Raw genomic sequence first — 21,304 nt, 5'->3', positions numbered from 1 at the left:
CAGAGAGCTGAACTCTCTTTTCTTTTATCTTGTTGATCAGTTCATCAAGTTTTGCAGCTGCTGACTGCACATCCTTGTCAGGGCCTTCCAAAGTGATCATCCCATTTTGTCTGAACATCGTCACCTCTGGAAAACATGCATGCATTTCATGACTGAACTCTTCTTCTACCAGTTTGAACTGCTTCTCCACAACTACCAGGTTCTTCTGGATCGGCAGGCATTTTTCCAGAGCTGCGATCTTTTCCTTCACAACGTCAGCTTCTCCCACAACCACAGGATAACCACTCTCCTTGTACACTTTTACATCATCAGTTGCAAAAGAGGGATCCTGCAGCAGCATTTTGACTTGTTGTGGTTCCATCACATGATAGCAGAGGTAGCTTTCAATGAGACCAAAAAAGACCTGATCAACTTGGAGCTCCCATTGTTCTGCAGCACCTCCACCAAAAGCCCCTCCAGGTCCCTTCTCTATATCCCCACTAACCACTGCCTCCTCTTCTTCGACATCTAACTTCACAGTGCAGCCGATTGCAGAGAGTTGTTTGGTTAATGCTTTGGATGCTTTAGGGTTGTCTCTCAGGTAATACAGGAGGAAAACCTCTATCTTGAAAATCTTCTCAAGACCTTTCGTGTTCACTTTTGTACTCGTCTAAAGAAGAAAAACATCAAATATGTTAATGAGTTCCTGCTCCTGTAAGACTTATAAAAATACATATTTAATAATCTATAAACTGTAAAAGATATTATAAAAGACCCATTATACATATAACATACACAACATTTTGACTATGAGATGTTCTATATATCTGTCTATGTTGCACATTTTGCAATAATTGGTTTCTGGATTTTACAGAGAAATATATCATCAGAACAGCCTACATACTGAATGTTTGTGTCTGTATACCAGCTGTTTTGCTGTGTGACATTGGTTAAATAATTTTGCTGGAAACTTTCGGGAATCCCTATAAACTGGTTTGGCAGCATCGGTCCACTGTGACGTAGGTGTTTACAGGAATCAATCAAGTCTCTGATGAAAGGAAATAAAACTCACCTGAGACTGGCTGGTCGAAGGCTGATCGAGGGCCTGAGGTGAACTGGTCCGGCTTACTGTCAGACGTAGTTCTCCATCAGGAAGAGATATGACATGAAACTTCCTCTGTAAAACCCTTTCCTGATCTGTAAAAACAAATTCAAAAGTCACAGAAAGTTGCCACATACATTACCAGTCAAAGTCTGTACGCACCTTCTCTTTTAATGTTTTTTTTATATAATTAAATTGCATTGTAGACCAACACTTAAGACATCAGAACTATGAAAGAATACATATAGAATTATGGTGTTAACAAAAAATGTTAATCTACAATGTAGAAAATAATGCATATAAATAAAGATCATGAAATGAGAAGACGTGCCCAAACCTTTGACTGGCCATGTAAACAACTGGAAAATCTCTTCTACAAAAGTGAACCTTATTACCTACCTTCTTTTTCCTTGAAGCTGATTTTGTAGATTTTACTTCCAACATTTTCAATATTTCCACATTCACCTCCCCCGGACTCTCTTCTCTTCTGGAAATATCTCCTAGTCTTCTCCTTCTCTCTGTCTGTCAGATCTTTGGCTTCAAAAAACAATGAATGCAGGAATTCATCCATTTTAACTACAGCCTTAAACTAAAAAAAAAGACTTTCCATGAGCACGTCTTTGTGCCCCACTATCATAACTAAACTGCGTGCTGCAAGTTCTTTAACTTTGTTTCACTTTCTCTTCCAGCAAGTGCTCCACCTTAATTTCCTTATTTAGATAATGACAAATAGGCACACATAAAGGCTCCATGTTTAGCTTTAAGAGGCATTTTGCTATCCGTCTCGCTCTATTTCATGTGTTGCGGTTTCAAACCACAGAAAAATCCTAAGAAATCCACCACAAAAGTAAAGCTGTCACACTGGAATATCAGGTGTAAATCTGCTCACCTGTAGTGTTTTCACACCAAAGCACCACTAGATGTCCTACTGAGACTAAAAACTGTTTACAAGAACATTTAGTCCAACAATGGTTTGTTTGAGTGTTTTGGTTAAGATCAGAGCCTGTCATCATCATGAAGTAGCCTCCAACAAGACAAAATCAGGAATGACTTAACTTGAGACCAAATGATTATTATACAGTCACTGATGTCCAGTGTTATTCAGCTCGATTACACTTCTTTAAACATGTCCAACTTCAGGATGTATAGCAAAAGTACAGTCATTTCGAAAATTACAACTTAAATACCATTTTTAGAGGAGGTTAATAACATTTTGTCACATTACAAATACTATTTTGAAGCACTTAAAAGGTATGCTTTTATTCTCTGGATTTCCATTGTTTGACGTGCTTTTATTTTGTAACTGATTACTTGAATTTTAAGTTGTTACTTATTTTCACCGTTACTGCTCTGTACTCAACTTGAAATGTGTAGAACATGGGCCTGTTTCACGAAGCAGGTTCACTGAAAACTCTGAGTTTCTTAACCCTGAAATGAGGGAAACTCAGAGTTTTCCGTTTCGCGAAGCGAGGTAACTTAACCCTGAGACAGAGGGGTAACTCGAGCCTGTTTCACAAAGAGGGGTAACTTCAACTCTCGGTCAGTTACCGCAGTAACAGACTCTGAGTTTAACCTGGTCGGCAGCAGGTTTACCTGAGAAAACCTCGAGTTTCTCTCCGTCTCCGCCCACTTTCAGCCACACACGCTGTTTCATTTCCTCATTCATTCAGTCAGTAAGCGAGCGAGTTTTGGCGTAGAACAGCTTTTATTAAGGATCCAGTGGATAAAGGAGCAGCATTACCGCACAGATAATTAAATATTCGTCGGTAGATTGTTATCAGACCGCGCATAAATGTTCTCGCATTTCCGGACAATTATCGCTTTGAGCGGTACCGTTTCGTAATCGTTTCAAGTCCATAATCTACATAAACAACCTAATCCGTCCTTACATTTACATTACCAGCCGCAGTCATGCTCTCACATCCAGCAGATATTGTGTGTTGCGCTGCGGTTCTTTGCAAATGGAAGTTTTTATATGATGTCGGAGATGCAGAGTACTACAGTAAGACAACTGTATGGAGAACAGTCAGAAAAGTTTTCCTGGCTCTGAAACGACTTTTACTCGTCATTGTGGACATAAACCTGTCAGAACATCAAGAGGAGTTCCACAGAATTGCAGGTGAATGATGTAGAGATCTGTTACATTCATTTTAAATCATATTCTGTTAATGACATTGTACTGCAGCCTCTGACTGGGATTAGTCATTTCAGTTTCTTTTAGGATTTCCCAGTGTGATTAACTGCATAGATGCACACACATCCCCATCACAGCTCCCTCACATCATGAACAGGAAGTCCATTCACAGCATAAATGTGCAGGTAGGCTACAGGTAGACTGACTACTGTTTCTAAATGTTAAAGACTGCATCATAGTTCAACATCTGTCATTCTCTGCACTGTCCAGATCATATGTGATGCTGCATACATCACTTCTAATGTGGAGGCCAAGTGGTCTGGGTCTGTTGGTCTGTTCATGACTCCAGGATTTATGGAGAGTCTAACCTGAGCAACAGACTGCAGCGTGGTCAGCAGCATAAAGATTTTCACAATAGAATTCTCTTGTCTCTCTCCTTTAATATACTCTGATGTATCCACTATACATTACAGGAGAGTTTGATGGTCTTCTGCTGGGTGACAGGGGTTACCATGCCAACCCAGGCTGATGACCTCATACCCTGAACCAGGCTCCCAACAGAACTTCAACCGGACTCACTGCAGGACCAGGGCCTGGGTGGAGATGACCATAGGCCTGCTGAAAGCCCGGTTCCAGAGCCTACATCTCCTCAGGGTGACCCCTGAGAGGGCCTGTGTTATTACTGTGGCATGTGTTGTTCTTCATAATATTACCACTATTAGAGGAGAGCAACACCCTGCCCTACAGACTGAAGACCCAGATGATGAGCCCATCCACCTGCAGCTATCCAGGACAGCAGAGCAGTCAGAGACACCGTATGCAATAATCACTTTAGAGTTTAAGTCACAATCATCACCACCACAGCAAATAAAGACATGATACACATTTCATTTGGTCTTCTTTATTTCCTACAAATAAAACAGTTCAGTTAATGTTCCAGTCGTTAACATAATTCACCTGTGACCATCACCACCTCTAACTTGTGCTCCAGTATTTCAATTTCCAGATCTGCCCTCCTAATCTGTTTTTTTTATTTTTCTCAGCAAATGCAGTTTGTAAATCTGTTTTACTGATAACTGGGAATACATAGAGGACATTAAATTATACAGTTGCACATGAATTCCACAGAATGAACCTCTGGTGTTTCCTGAACATCCATCTCACTGTGTCAGTCTGTGCAGTGGAAGCTGAGGGACCATCCTGCTGCTATCCAGCCATGCTCTGTTAAAAGGATGAGAATGTGCAATACTTCAGTGTAGGCTAAATGTCACACTCTATATTCCACCCAAAATGTGAATGGGAAGAGAACTATCAGTAACATACCTCTGTATAAAACTTAAACTACCATTTGGATAAATGTTTGGAGTATTGCCTACTTACAGTTACAAGGTCTTTTGTGGTGTGAAGGGGCCAAAAGACAAAAAAAGACACAAAAGAAAACTAAATATCTATCTATCTATCTATCTATCTATCTATCTATCTATCTATCTATCTATCTATCTATCTATCTATCTATCTATCTATCTATCTATCTATCTATCTATCTATCTATCTATCTATCTATCTATCTATCTATCTGCATCCATGACCTTTTATACCACCGTTTTACAGGCATCTACTTTCTTTCTTTTGGCTGAGCAGAAGTCTGTTAGTTTAAATAGGCTTAATTATTTAACAGGACATGATATGGATGCAGACATTTAGGCTATGTGTGGATAAAACAACTGCACAGTCAAACAGCCACTTGATATTTAGGCTACTTTACTATGTAAAACATGATCAACATGAAGTACCTCCATGAAATAATGCCGAGGTCTGACCTGTTTGAACAGTGTTTCTATATTTCATCTTAAGCTGCTGCCCCGTGCGCTTCTCCCCGCAGCGGGATTTCACCTCAATGAAATAACGTACTCGGCTGCCATTCAGACAGTTATTCCCTGTAATATTATTACGATTACAACGGACAACATTTAAACTTACGCATTGATACGGGCAGCAGTGTTCTCCACGACGTCTCCCTCTCTTTTGCAGCTGCAGCGGTGTTGCACTTCTTTCTAAAAACGTGTTCAAACTCGCCATATGAGCGCGTTAAAAACTTCCATTTCAAAAACGCAGCCTTTCGCTTCCCCGTTTCCATGGTGACTCGTCGAATCGGGGTTCCATTGATGCTGTCTTTTCAGAGTTGCGGTGCACGCGCGTAACTCTGGGTCAACCTACTCCGAGTTAATTAACCCAACTCATATCAGCCGTTGTGAAACCGAAAACTCAGAGTTTTCTATCTCAGAGTAGATCAACTCAGAGTTTCTTGAACTTGCTTCGTGAAACAGGCCCCATATCTGATTTTTGTTAGCCGTGATTGTTATTGGCTTGTTATTGTAAGCAGTTTCTAAAAGTGTGTGTACAAGCTGACACAAATAACATTATCACCCTGCTGGAGTCAACTTCCTGGTTTGCTGGTGAGAAAAACAAATTTCTGCTGCAGCTGTAGACACGGTTCGGGAGCAATGAGGTGATAACTGGTCATCATCCCACCATCTTTATTTTATGAACAGTAACCATAAACTCCAGTATTGAACGTTCTCTTGCTCTTTCTACATATATTTATTTCTGTTTAATCCACAGAGTTTCTCATGGTTTTCCAAACTGAAAAAACATATTCTTGCATATTAGCTTCAGCTGTTCAAATCAAATCAAACTTTATTTATAGAGCACGTTTTCATACAATTAAAATGCAGCACAAAGTGCTATACATGTTAAAAACAGTCCCCTCCCCCCGCCCCATCTCCAACCCCAACACATACATACACACACACACACACACACACACACACACACACACACACAGATGAAGTAATCTTAAAAGCGCGTGGCTGAGTACAGAGGAGCCAGGTCAGTAAACGCTAGGGGGCCGACTGCACGGGGCGCCGCCTACAGCACAGGGCCAGATGCCTCTGCCCGGGCATGCCCCACCACAAGGACAGTGAGGGGCCCACACAGCAAAACAGTCTTGTAGACCCCCGACTTGGCCAAGAAGATGCCAGCCACAAGACGGAGACATCCCAACCAGGGCCAATTGCAGCCCCCAGTGCAGCCGGCCCCCACTGAGGAAACACTGGAGATATGGAATAAAAACGTAAAACTACAAAGTCTAAGAACATAAAACTTAATAAATAAGTAAAGTTAAATAAAATATGAAATAAAATATAAAGTAAAGTACTAACAAATGGCTAAAATATCATTTAAAAGTAATAAAATAAAAATAAGTAAAGAGAGGGCTACGATTCATAAATAAATAAAATTAAATAAAAATATTAATGAAAATAAGACATTAGTTAAAAGCCAAATTAAATAGGTGGGTCTTGAGCCTACTTTTAAAAATATGAACATTCTCTGCGGCCCTCAGGTTCTCTGGCAGGCTGTTCCACAGACGGGGGCCATAGTGCTGGAAAGATGCCTCACCGTAAGTCCGTGTTCTAGCTTTGGGAACCATTAAGAGGCCGGTGCTAGAGGACCTCAGGGTCCGCGAGGGTTCATATGGTAAAAGCAATTCTGAGAGATAAGAAGGTCCAAGACCCCAAGACATTTAAAAACCATTAAAAGGACCTTGAAATCAATCCTAAAACACACAGGGAGCCAATGCAGTGATTTTAAAACCGGTGTAATATGTGCCCGCCTTCTGGTCTTCGTCAGCACACGTGCTGCGGAGTTCTGTAACAGTTGTAAACTTGAAATGTTTCTTTTTGGAAGACCAGAAAGCAGGGCGTTACAATAGTCAATACGACTGGAGATAAAAGCATGCATCAGCGTCTCTGTGTTTGCCCGGGAGAGAAAGGGGCGGACTCTGGCGATGTTCTTTAAATAATAAAACCCTGTTTTCGTTACGTTTTTAATATGTGGACTAAAGTTGAGCTCAGAGTCAAAAATGACGTCCAGATTCTTCACCTGATTGGATGGAATTAAAGACAGGGTTTGGAGTTTTGATAAAAGTTTCTCTCCCTGAGCCTTAGGATCAATAATTAAAACCTCAGTCTTGCCCTGGTTGAGCTGTAGGAAATTTTCTGCCATCCAGGATTTGATGTCTAAAATACAGTTAAAAAGGGCATCAATCGGCCCTGTGTCATCAGGAGACATGGAGATGTACAGCTGTGTATCATCAGCGTAGCTGTGGAATGTGACACCATGCCTCCTGATGACGTCTCCCAATGGAAGCATATATAGGTTAAAAAGTATGGGGCCTAAAATTGAGCCTTGGGGAACACCACATTTTATTTCATGGATCCCTGAAGAGCATGTGTCCAGACTTACAAGGAATTTTCAATCTGTGAGATAAGAACTGAACCATTGAAAGGTAGTACCAGAGAGGCCTACTAGGTGTCTTAGTCTATTTAAAAGAATCATGTGATCTACTGTATCAAAAGCAGCACTTAGATCCAGCAGCACAAGCTGTTAGCAGACCTGACACCACATTTACCTAAAACTCAAATGTCCGTCTTTCAGGCCAAACAGAAATCATAACTACTCATTATTTTTGCCCTCTGTATGATATATATGCTGGATAATGAAGAACAAATATCAGAAATCATCTTTTTCTAGGTATGTGCTGTATCTCTTGAGACTATGGGCTGGTCAGAATGGCCATAAAAAGCAGAGGACAAAGTTAACACAACCCAGTTTAAGTGATAAACACATGAAACTACAACATTACCTGAATCAAAGCACTTGTACCACTTGACTAGCATTTCCTTCTGTTGTTTAGATGATGCACATAAATGCTGAACAGGGATTTAGAACTAATGGAAGGTGATAAGATACTCTGGGTAGGCTTGGTTATCGTGGAACACAACATACATGGATGGGTTGTCTATTCTGTCCACCACGCTGTCGTAGCGGTCATGATCCTCCAGCCTGCCTTCGACTAGTGGAGGAACCACCATGCCGCTTTGGCCCCAAGTGTAGAGGCCAGTCAGGACTCGAGCCACAAACATTAACTGAGAACCATCATCTGCTGGCCTGGAGTATCTGGTGTGAGCTGAGTAACTGGCGTTTACGGCGAAGTAGGTTCCATGACCATATGAAGTTGCTGAAAACAAGAAATAAGAGAGTTTTAGGTCCTTCTCTGACTTTTTGATTCGAGTGTAGAAGTTAATGGCATGAAGTTCCTCCTCACCTGCATCCAACTGTTTCAACTTTATACTGTTCTATGCAGAGTTTTCATCAGTATTCTGATAAAATTAATGCTTTATCTGTATAACTGTCCAGAAAACAAATTGTCCTAGTTGGATTTATTTGTATCTTTTATCATTTATGAGAGAAATGTGCTTAGATGGAAGTTTTCTACTTGGAACTCTCTTTTCAACTGAAGGCCTGCTAATGACGACACATTGAACACCAGTGATTATAAAGTAATATTCTGATGAGTTTCTCAGATTTTTATCTCTTCTTTCCACCACTGTTTTAAACACAAGCTGTGTTTTTTTCAAATAGACACAAAAATGCTCTATTTTCTTCAGTAATTGTAGGAGTGCATCAAAAGATCTTTACCATTTTGTCCTGCAAAGCTTCTGTTGAACCCGGTCTTCATGATGGAGTCGCATTTGCTCTTGGTGGTCCCGTGGTACAGAAGCATTTCCTTTGCTCCGCCCCGCTGTTTGTTCTTATCAGAAATATGCTTCTTCTGTGCTTCATAAGTGCGACGCAGATGTACGTTCTGCAAACGCTCAATCTAAGAGAAAGATCAAGAAAACAATGAGCTGTCAAACTTCCCTCAAAGGAGTCTAATAATCTAAACTCATCCTTCATTACACCTGAAGGGCAAGTCTATGCATTTCCACGCATGGACAAAATTGTTGGTACCCCTTGGTTAATGAAAGAAAAACCCACAATGTAGGGTGATCAAGGGTCCCGCTTTGTGCGGAACTGCACAACATTTTCATCCTTTTTACCACGGCCTACCGATTGAGACGCTGTCCCGCATTTTGATTGGCAGCTATAATTTTCAAAAGTTAAAACTCTAAATGACAGATGCTGGGAGTTTTGTTTTTTATCTGGCTTTTTTCTATGTTAGTCAAACAACGCAGATGTGTGATCACGAACACATTAACCCGTCAGTGTCTCTTCTGCCAAACCTTGTTGTCAGTTGCCATAAATTGTGCAGTCGCGACACACCGCAAAGCAAACACAAACACTAAACTATGGATTTTGGCCAAAATAATGGAAAGTACAGCAAAAAGAGGAGATGCAGCTTCAACAAAGACTGGGAAACTATATACACTGGATGAAGCCGGTGCAAAAAGATTCTCAGAGAGTTTTCTGTGAAGTTTGCCAGAGTTCGTTTTCCATTTCACAGGGGAATACGACGTGAAGTGACACAGTAAATGCGAGACCCACAAGAAACGTGCAACCCAAAAGGAGATGTGCTGATCAATGGATGTATTTTTGCTGAAACCCAAAGATGAATGCCAGACAGACAAGGTAACGGCAGCTGAAATAACCAGCGTTTATCACACTGTGCAGCACTCTGTCATATCGTTCAGCAGACTGTGGAAGTAAACTACTGCCGGTGTCATTTTTCCAGAGATTGTAAAAAAAAAAAATGTCATGCGGTCGCACAATAGCAGCGTCCATAGTAACAGATGTGCCTGCACCTGCCTCTGTGGAGACCTGTTTAGGAGACCTAAACATCAACGGTTAAACTCCAAAGTGCCAAAAAGATAGCCTAGCCCTGCTAGACCCATGTGTCTGAAGGCACAAGGGTCTAGGCACGCTCGACAGGGAGGGAGGCGGGCTAAAAGGTTGTCTTTCAAATCACTCTGCAGCAATTGGGTAGGTATACAACCAATCAGTGCAACGAATAGGCTCCTAGAGCGCCAGAAATCAGAGGATACGGTAGTTCGGTGAAGCCTTATTTATACAGTCAATGGGTGAAGCTCAAGTATATTACAGACATGTTAACAGAAAGATTATTCAGAGTCGGTGCTAATGGAGCTCAACGACTGTTGTCGTTTTTGTTGTCGACCCTGGCAGAGAATTAAATTCGTTGCCGTGGGTTGTCTAGCACGGCTAGGCTAGTTGTTTCCGGTTGTTTCTGTCAGAATCGCCGCGACTCTGTCGTCACTTAGTTACGCCCACCTTCTGACTCTACACTTCATGGTGATTGGTCCGGCCAATTTTCGGAGAATCCAGCCTCGAGCCTTATGGAGGGTAGCTAGACCCACCCTGGCAGAGAATTCAATTCGTTGCCGTGGGTTGTCTAGCGCGGCTAGGCTACCAAAAAGACACACACGCCGTTTTTTTCAGTAGCATTAGATGCTTCTAACATGGAACTACAAAACTTTCCCCACTGTCAGATATTGGATGCCAAAATTGGTTTTGAAAAGTAAGATCCTTGACTTTTATGAGGATAGCGAGTCGTCCCCATTGTCCCATACAAATATGCCCTTTGTCCCACAATTGGTTTATTGAGATGTGGTCACCCTACCACAATGGTCACAGAAATAATTTGAATCTGAAAAAAGTAAAATTAAAATTCTGTGAAAATTAACCAACGAAAATCAGACATTGGTTTTGAACTGTGGTTTAACCAAATTATTTTAAAAAAATAAACTCATAAAACAGGCTTGGACAAAAATTATGGTACCCTTACCTTAGTATTTTGTTGTGCAACCTTTTTGGTAGGGAGGTTAAGCCCAAAATATAGGCCTTTGACTTCAAGTCATGATGCAAAGGTCCCCTTTGGTATGGAAGTACCTTAGGGTCATACAAATAAATTTATCCTAAGACACAAGTGAGATCACCTTTTGTATTGAAAATAAACACATTTTTTCAAAAATGGCCGCCAATGTGCCGAAAATCCTCTGGAGCCCATATCTTTGCTTCTGTTATAGATATAATGACAAACTTGTTGTCAAAGTGTTCCTTTTTTGGGGTCAAGGAATCTACTAAAATAGGTTACAAGTTTAAAATACAAACAGCTTTCCCTTTACCATGAAAATTGGGGGTAAATATGTACTTTTCACATAAAAAATACATTACATTTGTTCTAAGTAGCATGAGATTTCAACTAGTCAGTAGTAGCATATGTTCAGATGCACCAGGGATTGTAGCAGCTGTTGAAGGTCCAAAGTGACAGGTTGACACTTTGAGGTTCGTATGCCTTTCTCATTGAATAGAAAATATTTTATAAGGTTTGATAATTAATAACTAGCTAGTTAATAAATAGTTAGCTACATTATAGCTAGCTAGCTACCAACTACTTAGCTTCATTATTGAAACAAGCACATAGTCTACATTTTGCTAGCTTGTTAGTTATCTTCATTATTATACATATATAAGCAAATGAATTGCACTTTAGCTTATTGCATATGACAGTTTGCTAACTGTTATTAAGTGAGTGTGTGTGTGTGGTCTGTTGGAAAATCTGATACCAGCACGAAGGAAGGACCTGCGGTAACGCTCCCTTTCACACCTGGGATAATCAGTCTGTCATGAAAGGAGCTGTCCACTGCCCGTAGAGTGTGTCATGCATGGGGTGGGAGATACTGTCCAGCAGGGATGTTACCTTGGCTAACATCCTCCTTTCTCCCACCACCTACACTGGATCCAGGGGGCTCCCCAGGACAGGGCAGGCCGTCTTGATCAGCCGATCAAGTCTCCTTTTGTCAGCAGCTGTTATGCTGCTGGCCCAGCAGACTAGTCCATAAAAGATGGCTGATGCCACCACAGAGACATAAAAAGTCTTCAGGAGTGTCCCCTACACCCCAAAAGACATCAGTCTCCTCATTAGACAGAATCTGCTTTGACCCTTCTTCTAAAGTGCTGTGGTGTGGTCTGACCACTCCAGTTTATTGTTAAGGTGAACACCCAGGTACTTGTATGAGTCCACTCTCTCCATGTCCATGTCCTGGATGTTCACCAATGGTGGGTGTGTGTGACTGCGCCTGTGGAAGTCCACCACCAGTTTTCTGGTCTTTCCTGAGTTGATCTGGAGGCAGTTCCACTGGCATCAGTCCACAAGGTCCTGGTTCAGTTTTCTGTACTCCTAATCATTATCATCTGAGATGAGAGCAACGACTGCAGAGTCATCAGAGAACTTCTGCAGATGACAGCTGGCTGAGTGGTCCATGAAGTCTGCAGTGTACCAGGTGAAAAGAAACAGAGTCAAGACCATTCCCTGTGGGGCCCCTCTGCTGCAGACCACCATGTCAGACTCACAGTCCTGTGTCCTCACAACCTGTGGTCTGTCTGTGAGATAGTCCATTATCCTACCCAAGAGGTGGTGATCCACCCCTGTGACCTCCAGGTGGTTTTTCTTTGATTGTAATTATGAACTTGTTGTGTCATTACTCAGTTTCTTTGCATCCATAATACACATATTCAACACTTTAAGTTGTATTTATTAAATTATTGAGTTTTGATTCGACTGTGTTTTTGGTATGTGTTTTTTTAGTAAATTGCATATTTTAACTTCAGTTGTCATGGTGAGGAGAATATCATTCTTTTTTAGTCTTGAAACCTATTTTATTGGATTCCTTGACCCCAAAAATGTACACTTTGACACCAAGTTTGCCATTATAGCTATAACAGAAGCAAAGATATGGGCCTCTCAAGGACGGTAGGCGACCATTTTAAAAATGGCCACCAAAGCATGATCTCACTTGTGTCTTAGGATAAATTTACTTGTATGACCCTAAGGTATTTACTTGTATGACCCTAAGGTACTTCCATACCAAAGGAGACCTTTGCATCATGATTTGAAGTCAAAAGTTGCTTTCACAGTAGGGACAGTGTTGTTTTTTTGATATGCTTCATTTTTGCATCTGTGAACATAGATCTAATGTGCCTTGCCAAAAACTTCCAGTTTTGTCTCGTCTGTCCATAGGGCATTCTCCCACAAGCTTTGTGGCTCGTCAACAGGCAGTTTGGCAAATTCCAGTCTGGCTTTTTTATGATTTGTTTTCAACAATGGCGTCCTCCTTGGTCGTCTCCCATGAAGTTCACTTTGGCTCAAACAATGATGGATGATCTGACACTGATGTACCTTGACCTTGGAGTTCACCTTTAATGTCTTTAAAGGTGGTTCTGGGCTTTTTTCTTAGCATTCATATTATCTGTCTCTTCCATTTGTCATCAGTTTTCCTCCTGCGGCCATGTCCAGGGGAGGTTGACTACAGTCCCATGGATCTTAAATTTCGTAATAATATGTGCAACTGTAGTCCCAGGAACATCAAGCTGCTTGGAGATGGTCTTATAGCCTTTACCGTTAACATGCTTGTCAAGAATTTTCTTTCTAATCTCCTGAGACAGCTCTCTCCTTGGCTTCCTCTGGTCCATGTTTAGTGTGGTACACACCATGTCACCAAACAGCACAGTGACTACGTTTATATGCCATTAATATTCGGGTTAAGGTCAATATTCCGGTTTCTGAAACATTTGGAATAACCCATTTACATGCCTAAACAGAAAGAGTTACTCCTTTTTACATGATCAGCATAATCAATTGGGATATTCCCATACAAACCGGGACGCACAGACAACGTCATGACAAAATCTCGATACTTTCTGCCGTCAATGAAAGACATTATATTCATGTCTTTCACAATGCTAATAAAGTAGTCCGTTTCCTCCTCGCTCCAAAAGTGTGGCGCTGTGCTGCCGTGTGTGGGTTTCACCATGTCTGTTTACCTCTCCTTGTGTATTTCTGGTGGGTCGCGCGCCAGACGCGGCATACAAGTAGTTGCCATACTCAAAAGACCAAGATTCCTTTTTGATGAAACATGCGCAGAAGGCAAATTAATGTTTCTTTCTATGGGGATATTCCGATGCGCGTTTATATTAAGAGATATTCGGGTTAGAAAAGGAGTAACCTAGGGGTCTTTTTCAGGTTTTTAAAAACCCGAATATGAGCATATTCGAGTTTTTGCGGGTGTTTACATGGCCGTACGCAACCAGGTTATTGCTAATATGCCGGATATGAAAGGGTTATTGACTGCATATAAATGTAGTCAAACCTGGGTGTCATGATTGATGACCAGCTGAGCTTTAAGGTTCACGTGGCCTCAGTTTCTCGATCTTGTCGTTATGCCCTCTACAACATCAGGAAGATCAGATCCTTCCTGACCCAACAGGCCACACAACTTCTGGTTCAGGCTCTTGTGATGTCACGCATTGACTACTGCAACTCTCTTCTGGCAGGCCTCCCTGCATGCACAGTCAAACCTCTACAGATGATCCAGAATGCAGCAGCACGTCTGGTCTTCAACCAGCCCAAAAGAGCTCATGTCATTCCCCTGTTCATCTCCCTTCACTGGCTTCCAGTTGCAGCCAGAATCAAATTCAAAACTCTCCTCCTGGCTTACAAAACATTTACAAGAACGGCCCCAGCCTACCTGGATTCCCTGATCCAGGTCTACTCCCCTTCACGCCCACTTCGCTCTGCATGTAAGAGACGCCTGGTGCTTCCAGCCCAGCACAGCTCGATATCTCTAGCTAGACTCTTCTCCACTGTTGTTCCCAAATGGTGGAACAAACTACCAAACTCTGTGCGTTCTGCTGAGTCCTTTTCTACTTTTAAGAGACAATTGAAGACTCAATTGTTTAGAGAACACCTAAGAACTTAATCTGACTCCACCTTTGGGGTAGAATAAGTCAGGTGGTCCAAAACCCAGCACTTATTTAGTGCTGACAAAGTAATAAAAAAAAGGAGGTGGGGGGGTTAGCAATTCTTCTGCAACCTGATGGCAACACCTTTGACCAATCGCACTTGAAGCACTTGAAGCACTTACTACAGGTTTTTCCTTATGTCTGAATTCTTGCTTGTGTTGTACGTCGCTTGGACAAAAAGCGTCTGCTAAATGAAATTGTAGAATTGTAGAATTGTAGTCAGTGACTACTTGTGACCCGATAAATAGGCCGACTGACTGATTACAAGTTTGTAGACACCTATGATGCTAATTAGAGGACACACCTTGATAGAACATGTCCCTATGGTCACATTATTTTCAGTCTTTTCTACGGGTACCATCATTTTTGTCCATATCTGTTTCATGAGTTTATTTTTTTAAAATAATTCTGTTGAACCACGGTTCAAAAGCAATGTCTGATTTTCATTGCTTAATTTTCATCGAATTTTTATTTATTATTACTTTTTTCAGATTCAAATTATTTCTGTGACCATTGTGGGTTTTTCTTTCATTAACCGAGGGGTACCAGCAATTTTGTCCGCCTGTGTATATAATATATACGGGAAGTATTATGTTACATGCCATATAATCAGAAGTGCTTCACCCAAAGGCAACTGACCTTTTCTTTCTGGGACTTAAAAACATTTCACATCTCATCCAATAGGTTTCCTCAGTTCTAGCTTACTCATGGAAAGTCCCAGCAGGCTGATGGCCCATTAACAACCCAAGACACATGATTCTCGGTGTGAATGGTTACAAAACAGCCTGGAGAGGAATTTGTCAAACTGTTTATGATAGTAAAACCTTTTTTTGAGGAAGGATCTCAGGACTGTGTTATAAGTACCTAAGTGGTAACACACGTCTTCTTCTCTCATCTTTTTTTTATGATGTTGGAGATTATAGTGCACCTGATAAATGTTTAGATTTGAGCTTTGAGAAGGACCACAAATTGTGACACAAATAGCAGCTGATAAATTGCTTTACTGTCCTGAATTCCTTGTGTTATCATACTGACAAGTGGGATAATAGTCTCATACAGCTCTAAGCTTTACAGTGGGGCAAAAAAGTTTTTTGTCAGCCACTGATTGTGCAAGTTCTTCAAGTTAAAATGATGACAGAGGTCTGTAATTTTCATCATAGTTACACTTCAACTGTGAGAGACAGAATGTTAAAAAATATCCAGGAAGTCACATTGTAGGATTTTTAAAGAATTCATTCGTAAATTATGGTGGAAAATAAGTATTTGGTCAATAACAAAAGTTCAACTCAGTGCTTTGTAATATAACCTTTGTTGCCAATGACAGAGGTCAAATGTTTACTATAGGTCTTCGCCAGGTTTGTACACACTGTTGCTGGTGTTTTGGCCCATTCCTCCATGCTGATCTCCTCTAGAGCAGTGATGTTTTGGAGCTATCACTGGGCAACACGGACTTTCAACTCCCTCTACAGATTTTCTGTGGGATTGAGGTCTGGTGACTGGCTAGGCCCCTCCAGGACTTTGAAATGCTTCTTACAGAGCCACTCCTTCGTTGCCCGGGCGGCGTGTTTGGGATCATTGTCATGCTGGAAGACCCAGCCATGTTTCATCTTCGATGTTCTCACTGACGGAAGGAGGTTTTGGCTCAAAATCTCACAATACATGGCCCCATTCATTCTTTCCTTAACACGGATCAGTCGTCCTGTCCCCTTTGCAGAAAAACCGCCTCAAAGCATGATGTTTCCGCCCTCATGCTTCACAGTAGGTATGGTGTTCTTGGGATGTAACTCTGCATTCTTCTTCCTCCAAACACAACCAGTTGAGTTTGTACCAAAAAGTTCTACTTTGGTTTCATCTGACCACATGATTTTCTCCCTGTCCTCTTCTGGATCATCCATTTGCTGTCTGGCAAACTTCAGACGGGCCTGGACATGTACTGGCTTAACCAGGGGAACACGTCTGGCACTGCAGGATATGATTCCCTGTCGGCGTAGTATGTTACTGATAGTAGCCTTTGTTACTTTGGTCCCAGCTCTCTGCCGGTCAATCACCAGGTCCCCCCGTGTAGTTCTGGGATTTTTGCTCACCGTTCTCACAATCATTTTGACCCCATGGGATGAGATCTTGTGTGGAGCCCCAGATCAAGGGAGATTATTAGTGGTCTTGTATGTCTTCCATTTTCTACTAATGGCTCCCACAGTTGATTTAATAACACCAAGCTGCTTGCCTATTGTAGATTCACTCTCCCCAGCCTGGTCCAAGTCTGCAAATTTGTTCCTGGTGTCCTTTGATAGCTCTTTGGTCTAGGCCATGGTGGAGTTTGAAGTCACTTAATGAACCTAAGTAGTTGTGGACAGGTGTCTTTTATACAGATAACGAGTTCAAACAGGTGCCTTTAATACAGGTAACGAGTGGAGGACAGAAGAGCTTCTTACAGAAAAAATTACAGGTCTGTGAGAGCCAGAGATCTTGCTTGTTTGTAGGTGACCAAATACTTCTTTTCCAAAATAATTTACAATTTAAAAAAAAAAATCATACAATCTGAGTTCCTGATTTTTTTTTACATTCTGTCTCTCACAGTTAATGTGTACCTAAGATGAAAATTACAGACCTCTGTCATCATTTTAATTTGGAGAACTTGCACAATCAGTGGCTCACTAAAAACTTTTTTGCCCCACTATACCTCATGTGGTTACCATCCTTTCTCTAACTCACCTTCAACTTTGTTTCAGGTTTTATAGAGCAGTATTTTATATTATACATACAGTTGCACTCAAAATTATTCAACCCCCAGTACCAATTTGGGTTTTAAGTACTATCTACAACTTTTAAGTTGTTTGGAATAAATTTAACATACAAGTGGATTTTAAACAGCTGAATGTAACCAATAATGCAGGGGTTTTCTCTAAATTCCACACAAAACGTTAATTTTAATAACTAGTGCAGTATCGAAATTTTTCAACCCCCTACGGAGCATTCCTTATAAAGACACACAATTGCAAATCAAGTGAGGTTAATAATGCCCCAAGCTTTTATAACGTGCGTGAAAGCCAACATTAGTACTACAGTTGCAAATTCTCTTTTCTACATGCTTGGATTTGCATCTTATAGTTTAATATTGTACTTGAACATATCAAAGTCAAGAACACTACCCTAAAAAATTAAGAAAAATGGCAATGTCCGTGCATAAGCAATGAAATGGATCCAAAAAGGTAGCATGTGCACTAAATTGTTCTAAGGATATTTTTTGAAAGCGCAGTTCGCTAGTTAATAGGTTTACATAAAGTGGCCACACTACTCGATATAAATGTTTTCTTTTGTTTTTCTTTTAATAATCATCATCCTCTGTTCTTAATGTCTTTGTAAAGCACTTTGAATCGCCTCGTTGTTGAAATGTGCTATATAAATAAATTTGCCTTGCCTTGCCTTGCCTTACCTGACCAGGGAGAAAGAACAACTTAACCACCACTACCACCAGATTTCTATGGAGACAAGTGGCAAAATAGCTTGAGTGACTATAAAAGAGCTACATTAAGATATTCTGACATCAGGAACTAATCAGTAACTGATATTTAGTTGGTACAGTAAGATACAACTTCACACCAAAGGGCTTCTTCAGGTACTCAAAGATGGGAACCTCTATTGACCCACAGCAAACACATAAAAATCAGCTCAAAATTTCTTAAAACTATTTACATAATCCATAGCTGTTTTGTAATCATATTTTCCAAAACGTTGAAAGAAAATAAGAACTTCTGTAGGCCTGTGATTTATCAGTAGATATGGCTGGAGATGGAAGATGACAATACAGCCTATCTACAGTAAGGCATGTCGGTGGCCGAATGCTGTTCTTGGCCTGATTGGCTTCATCAGATACTGCTTACGTATCACATTGTCTACTAAGGCTGGGTTTCCCAAGACATCCTAGAATATTCGAGAGTGGTATTGGTAGTTGAAGGATTTAAATCTCACAGGAAATCTGAATTGGGATTTGGTGAAGACAGTTGAAGCAGACATACTCAAGATTTATGCTGAACTAGGAGGACACTTTCCCATGAGGAAGGAACTCAGATTCCTCGTTTGGATTACCAGAAGGTATTGTTTGGTTAAATATCTTATTTGCAAAAGGTTATAACAGTCATAAAATGCTCCAGCAAGTGTTAAAGACACTTGTCATTAGGGGGTTGAAAAATTTCGATACTGCACTAGTTATTAAAATTAACATTTTGTGTGGAATTTAGAGAAAACCCTTGTGTTATTGGTTACATTCAGCTGTTTGAAATCCACTTGTATGTTAAATTTATTCCAAACAACTTAAAAGTTGTAGATAGTACTTAAAACCCAAATTGGCACTGGGGGTTGAATAATTTTGGTTGCAACTGTATAGTAAGACAGACATGGTGTAAATAGAAAATAGAAAGCAATGTTGTGCAGTTTATCTGAAGACAATTCAATCTATTCTCAATAGAAAGCCACCCACCTTCATGACCGCCTTAGGTACAGTTCTTTTGAAGGCCTCCTTTACTGTCCGGTACTCTGTAGAGGAAGGCTCCAGTGTAACCACCTTCATACCCTCATTAGCATTCATGCTGTCCCAGTACAGGGGCAGAGTAAAGTCTGAGCACAGAAAAAAATTAGTCATATGTCATTTGGTCAAGAAAGGCAACGAGGCCTCATATACAATAAAAAGACATAGTAGGATCCTTTGTTGCAGCTTTGTTTGGTGATTTACTGTGAATATTCCATGCAGTAGCTTTACTGTTGGCATTTGAGGATAAATAAAATCAAAATCCATGTATTTGTTAATGGAATCCAAACAATGTGATCATGGTCAAGTGCCCAGGGAAAAAATTATCAAAACATCTGCATATCCATGACAAATGAGGACATGATCTGCTGCTACTGAATGGACCATGAGGTGAACGGTTTACTGTCATCTTTGCTAATGACTTTTACCATCATCTTTACCACAGAATGTTTCTTTGTGTGATCATTACATTTAAAATCAGGCCATACGGGTACACTGGTAGCTCAACTGGTTGAGCGGGCGACCCACAAGCGGGGACTATAGTCCCCGCTGCAGCACCCTGGTTTCAATTTGAGCTCATGGCTCTTTGCTGCAAGTTCCATTCTTCTCCCTACTTTCCTTCCTGTCTCTTGACTAACCTATCTAATAAAGCCAACCAAAGGCCACAAAACATTTTATATAACCATAACATACAGTACATTCATTCATATTTATTCTCAAGCAGCAATGCTGGCCCTAAACCTCTTTGACTTGTGTTGTCACATCACTGTGAACCATCTTCTCACCTTCCACATTCTCCAGTCTCTTCAGCTTCCTCTTCAGTCCAATTGTTGACGATGAGGCCTCCATCCTCTGTAGATCCACCTTCCACGTAATTCCCTGTGCGTCCACTATTCCTGCCGCTACATCCTTATTTTCCAGGTGATGATTTGCCGTTTTGGGGAGTCTTTCCCAGTTGCCACCATGTCCCTGGATGCACCAAGTCACACGGCTGAACAAATCCTCCTCCTCCCTGTCTCTCATCTCCCTCCTGAGGTTGCTGTGCACAGCGTCGTTTACAATCTGTCTTGCGTGGTTTACCCCCTCTGTCAGCCCGCTCACTGTTAAACTGCCAGATGCATCCTTTTTCACGTACAGACCCCGAGTCTTCACCATGTGCATCAGATCCTGCATGTTGTCTTGGGTGAGGTTAGTCAGCTCCTCCTTTTTGAAGGTTTGAGTGGAGCACTGTGCCTGGTAAAGGCTCTTCAGCTTTTCCATGGCATCATGAACATCTTTTCCACTAAGACCCAGGAACAGGAAGACGGACTGCTGACTTGCAGAGCTGGTATGGAGCAAGCTCAGGTTTGTTGTCACAGAGGGTGGTGGCTGTTGTTGCTGTACCTGAGGCACCTGAGGCAATGATGCTGGAAGGCAAGTGAAATTAAACAGTGAAAACTCAAAAAAATGAGCTTCTGTATCTGAAATAGCCATACAAGAACAAGGCCATTTGTGAAAATTCTTGTCACCTTTTTGGATAACAGCAGTGGAGAACGTTTGCATTGCTTCTTCTTTAAATGCCAAGAAGACACTGATTTTAATCAGGACGAGGCGGATGTTGGTAAGGCTTTGAATAGAGCCAGAGGAAGACTCAACCTTGATCCCTCGGAGGATGGCATCTGCCACAACTCTAGGGTCCAACTTTCCAGCCCCTGTACAGTTTCATTTCATCACCATTAATATCACTGAATTCACATTCAGGCGTATGAGTTTTACCTACATAGAAGGTCTTACAATATACTTACCAGCGCAGATGGCAGGAATTGCAACAGACTGGTATCCATCTAATTCACAATAGTAAATGATGCTTCTGACAAGTTCTTCAATAACTCCTGCATCTCGTTGTCCCCACACATGGAAAATAACT

General features: G+C 41.1%; 1 protein-coding gene across 1 annotated transcript in view; it reads right to left on the bottom strand.

Annotated features, from left to right (window-relative positions):
- LOC110967555 (uncharacterized) overlaps positions 1 to 21,078 on the bottom strand; it is a 33,082-nt gene extending 12,004 nt beyond the window's left edge. Inside the window, exons 1-2 of the mRNA XM_051944225.1 lie at positions 20,907 to 21,078; positions 20,184 to 20,804 (exon numbers count right to left, since the gene is read on the bottom strand). Of these exons, the coding sequence (XP_051800185.1) occupies positions 20,184 to 20,804; positions 20,907 to 20,940 (655 nt within the window). The 5' untranslated portion in view covers positions 20,941 to 21,078. The remainder of the gene's footprint in view (positions 1 to 20,183; positions 20,805 to 20,906) is intronic.
- Between the last annotated feature and the right edge of the window lie 226 nt (positions 21,079 to 21,304).

This window comes from Acanthochromis polyacanthus, chromosome 23 (genome assembly GCF_021347895.1).
Source record: "Acanthochromis polyacanthus isolate Apoly-LR-REF ecotype Palm Island chromosome 23, KAUST_Apoly_ChrSc, whole genome shotgun sequence".
NCBI lineage: Eukaryota > Metazoa > Chordata > Actinopteri > Pomacentridae > Acanthochromis > Acanthochromis polyacanthus.
The sequence above is the reverse complement of the archived record's forward strand: the minus strand, read 5'-3'. Positions and strand labels throughout refer to the sequence as shown.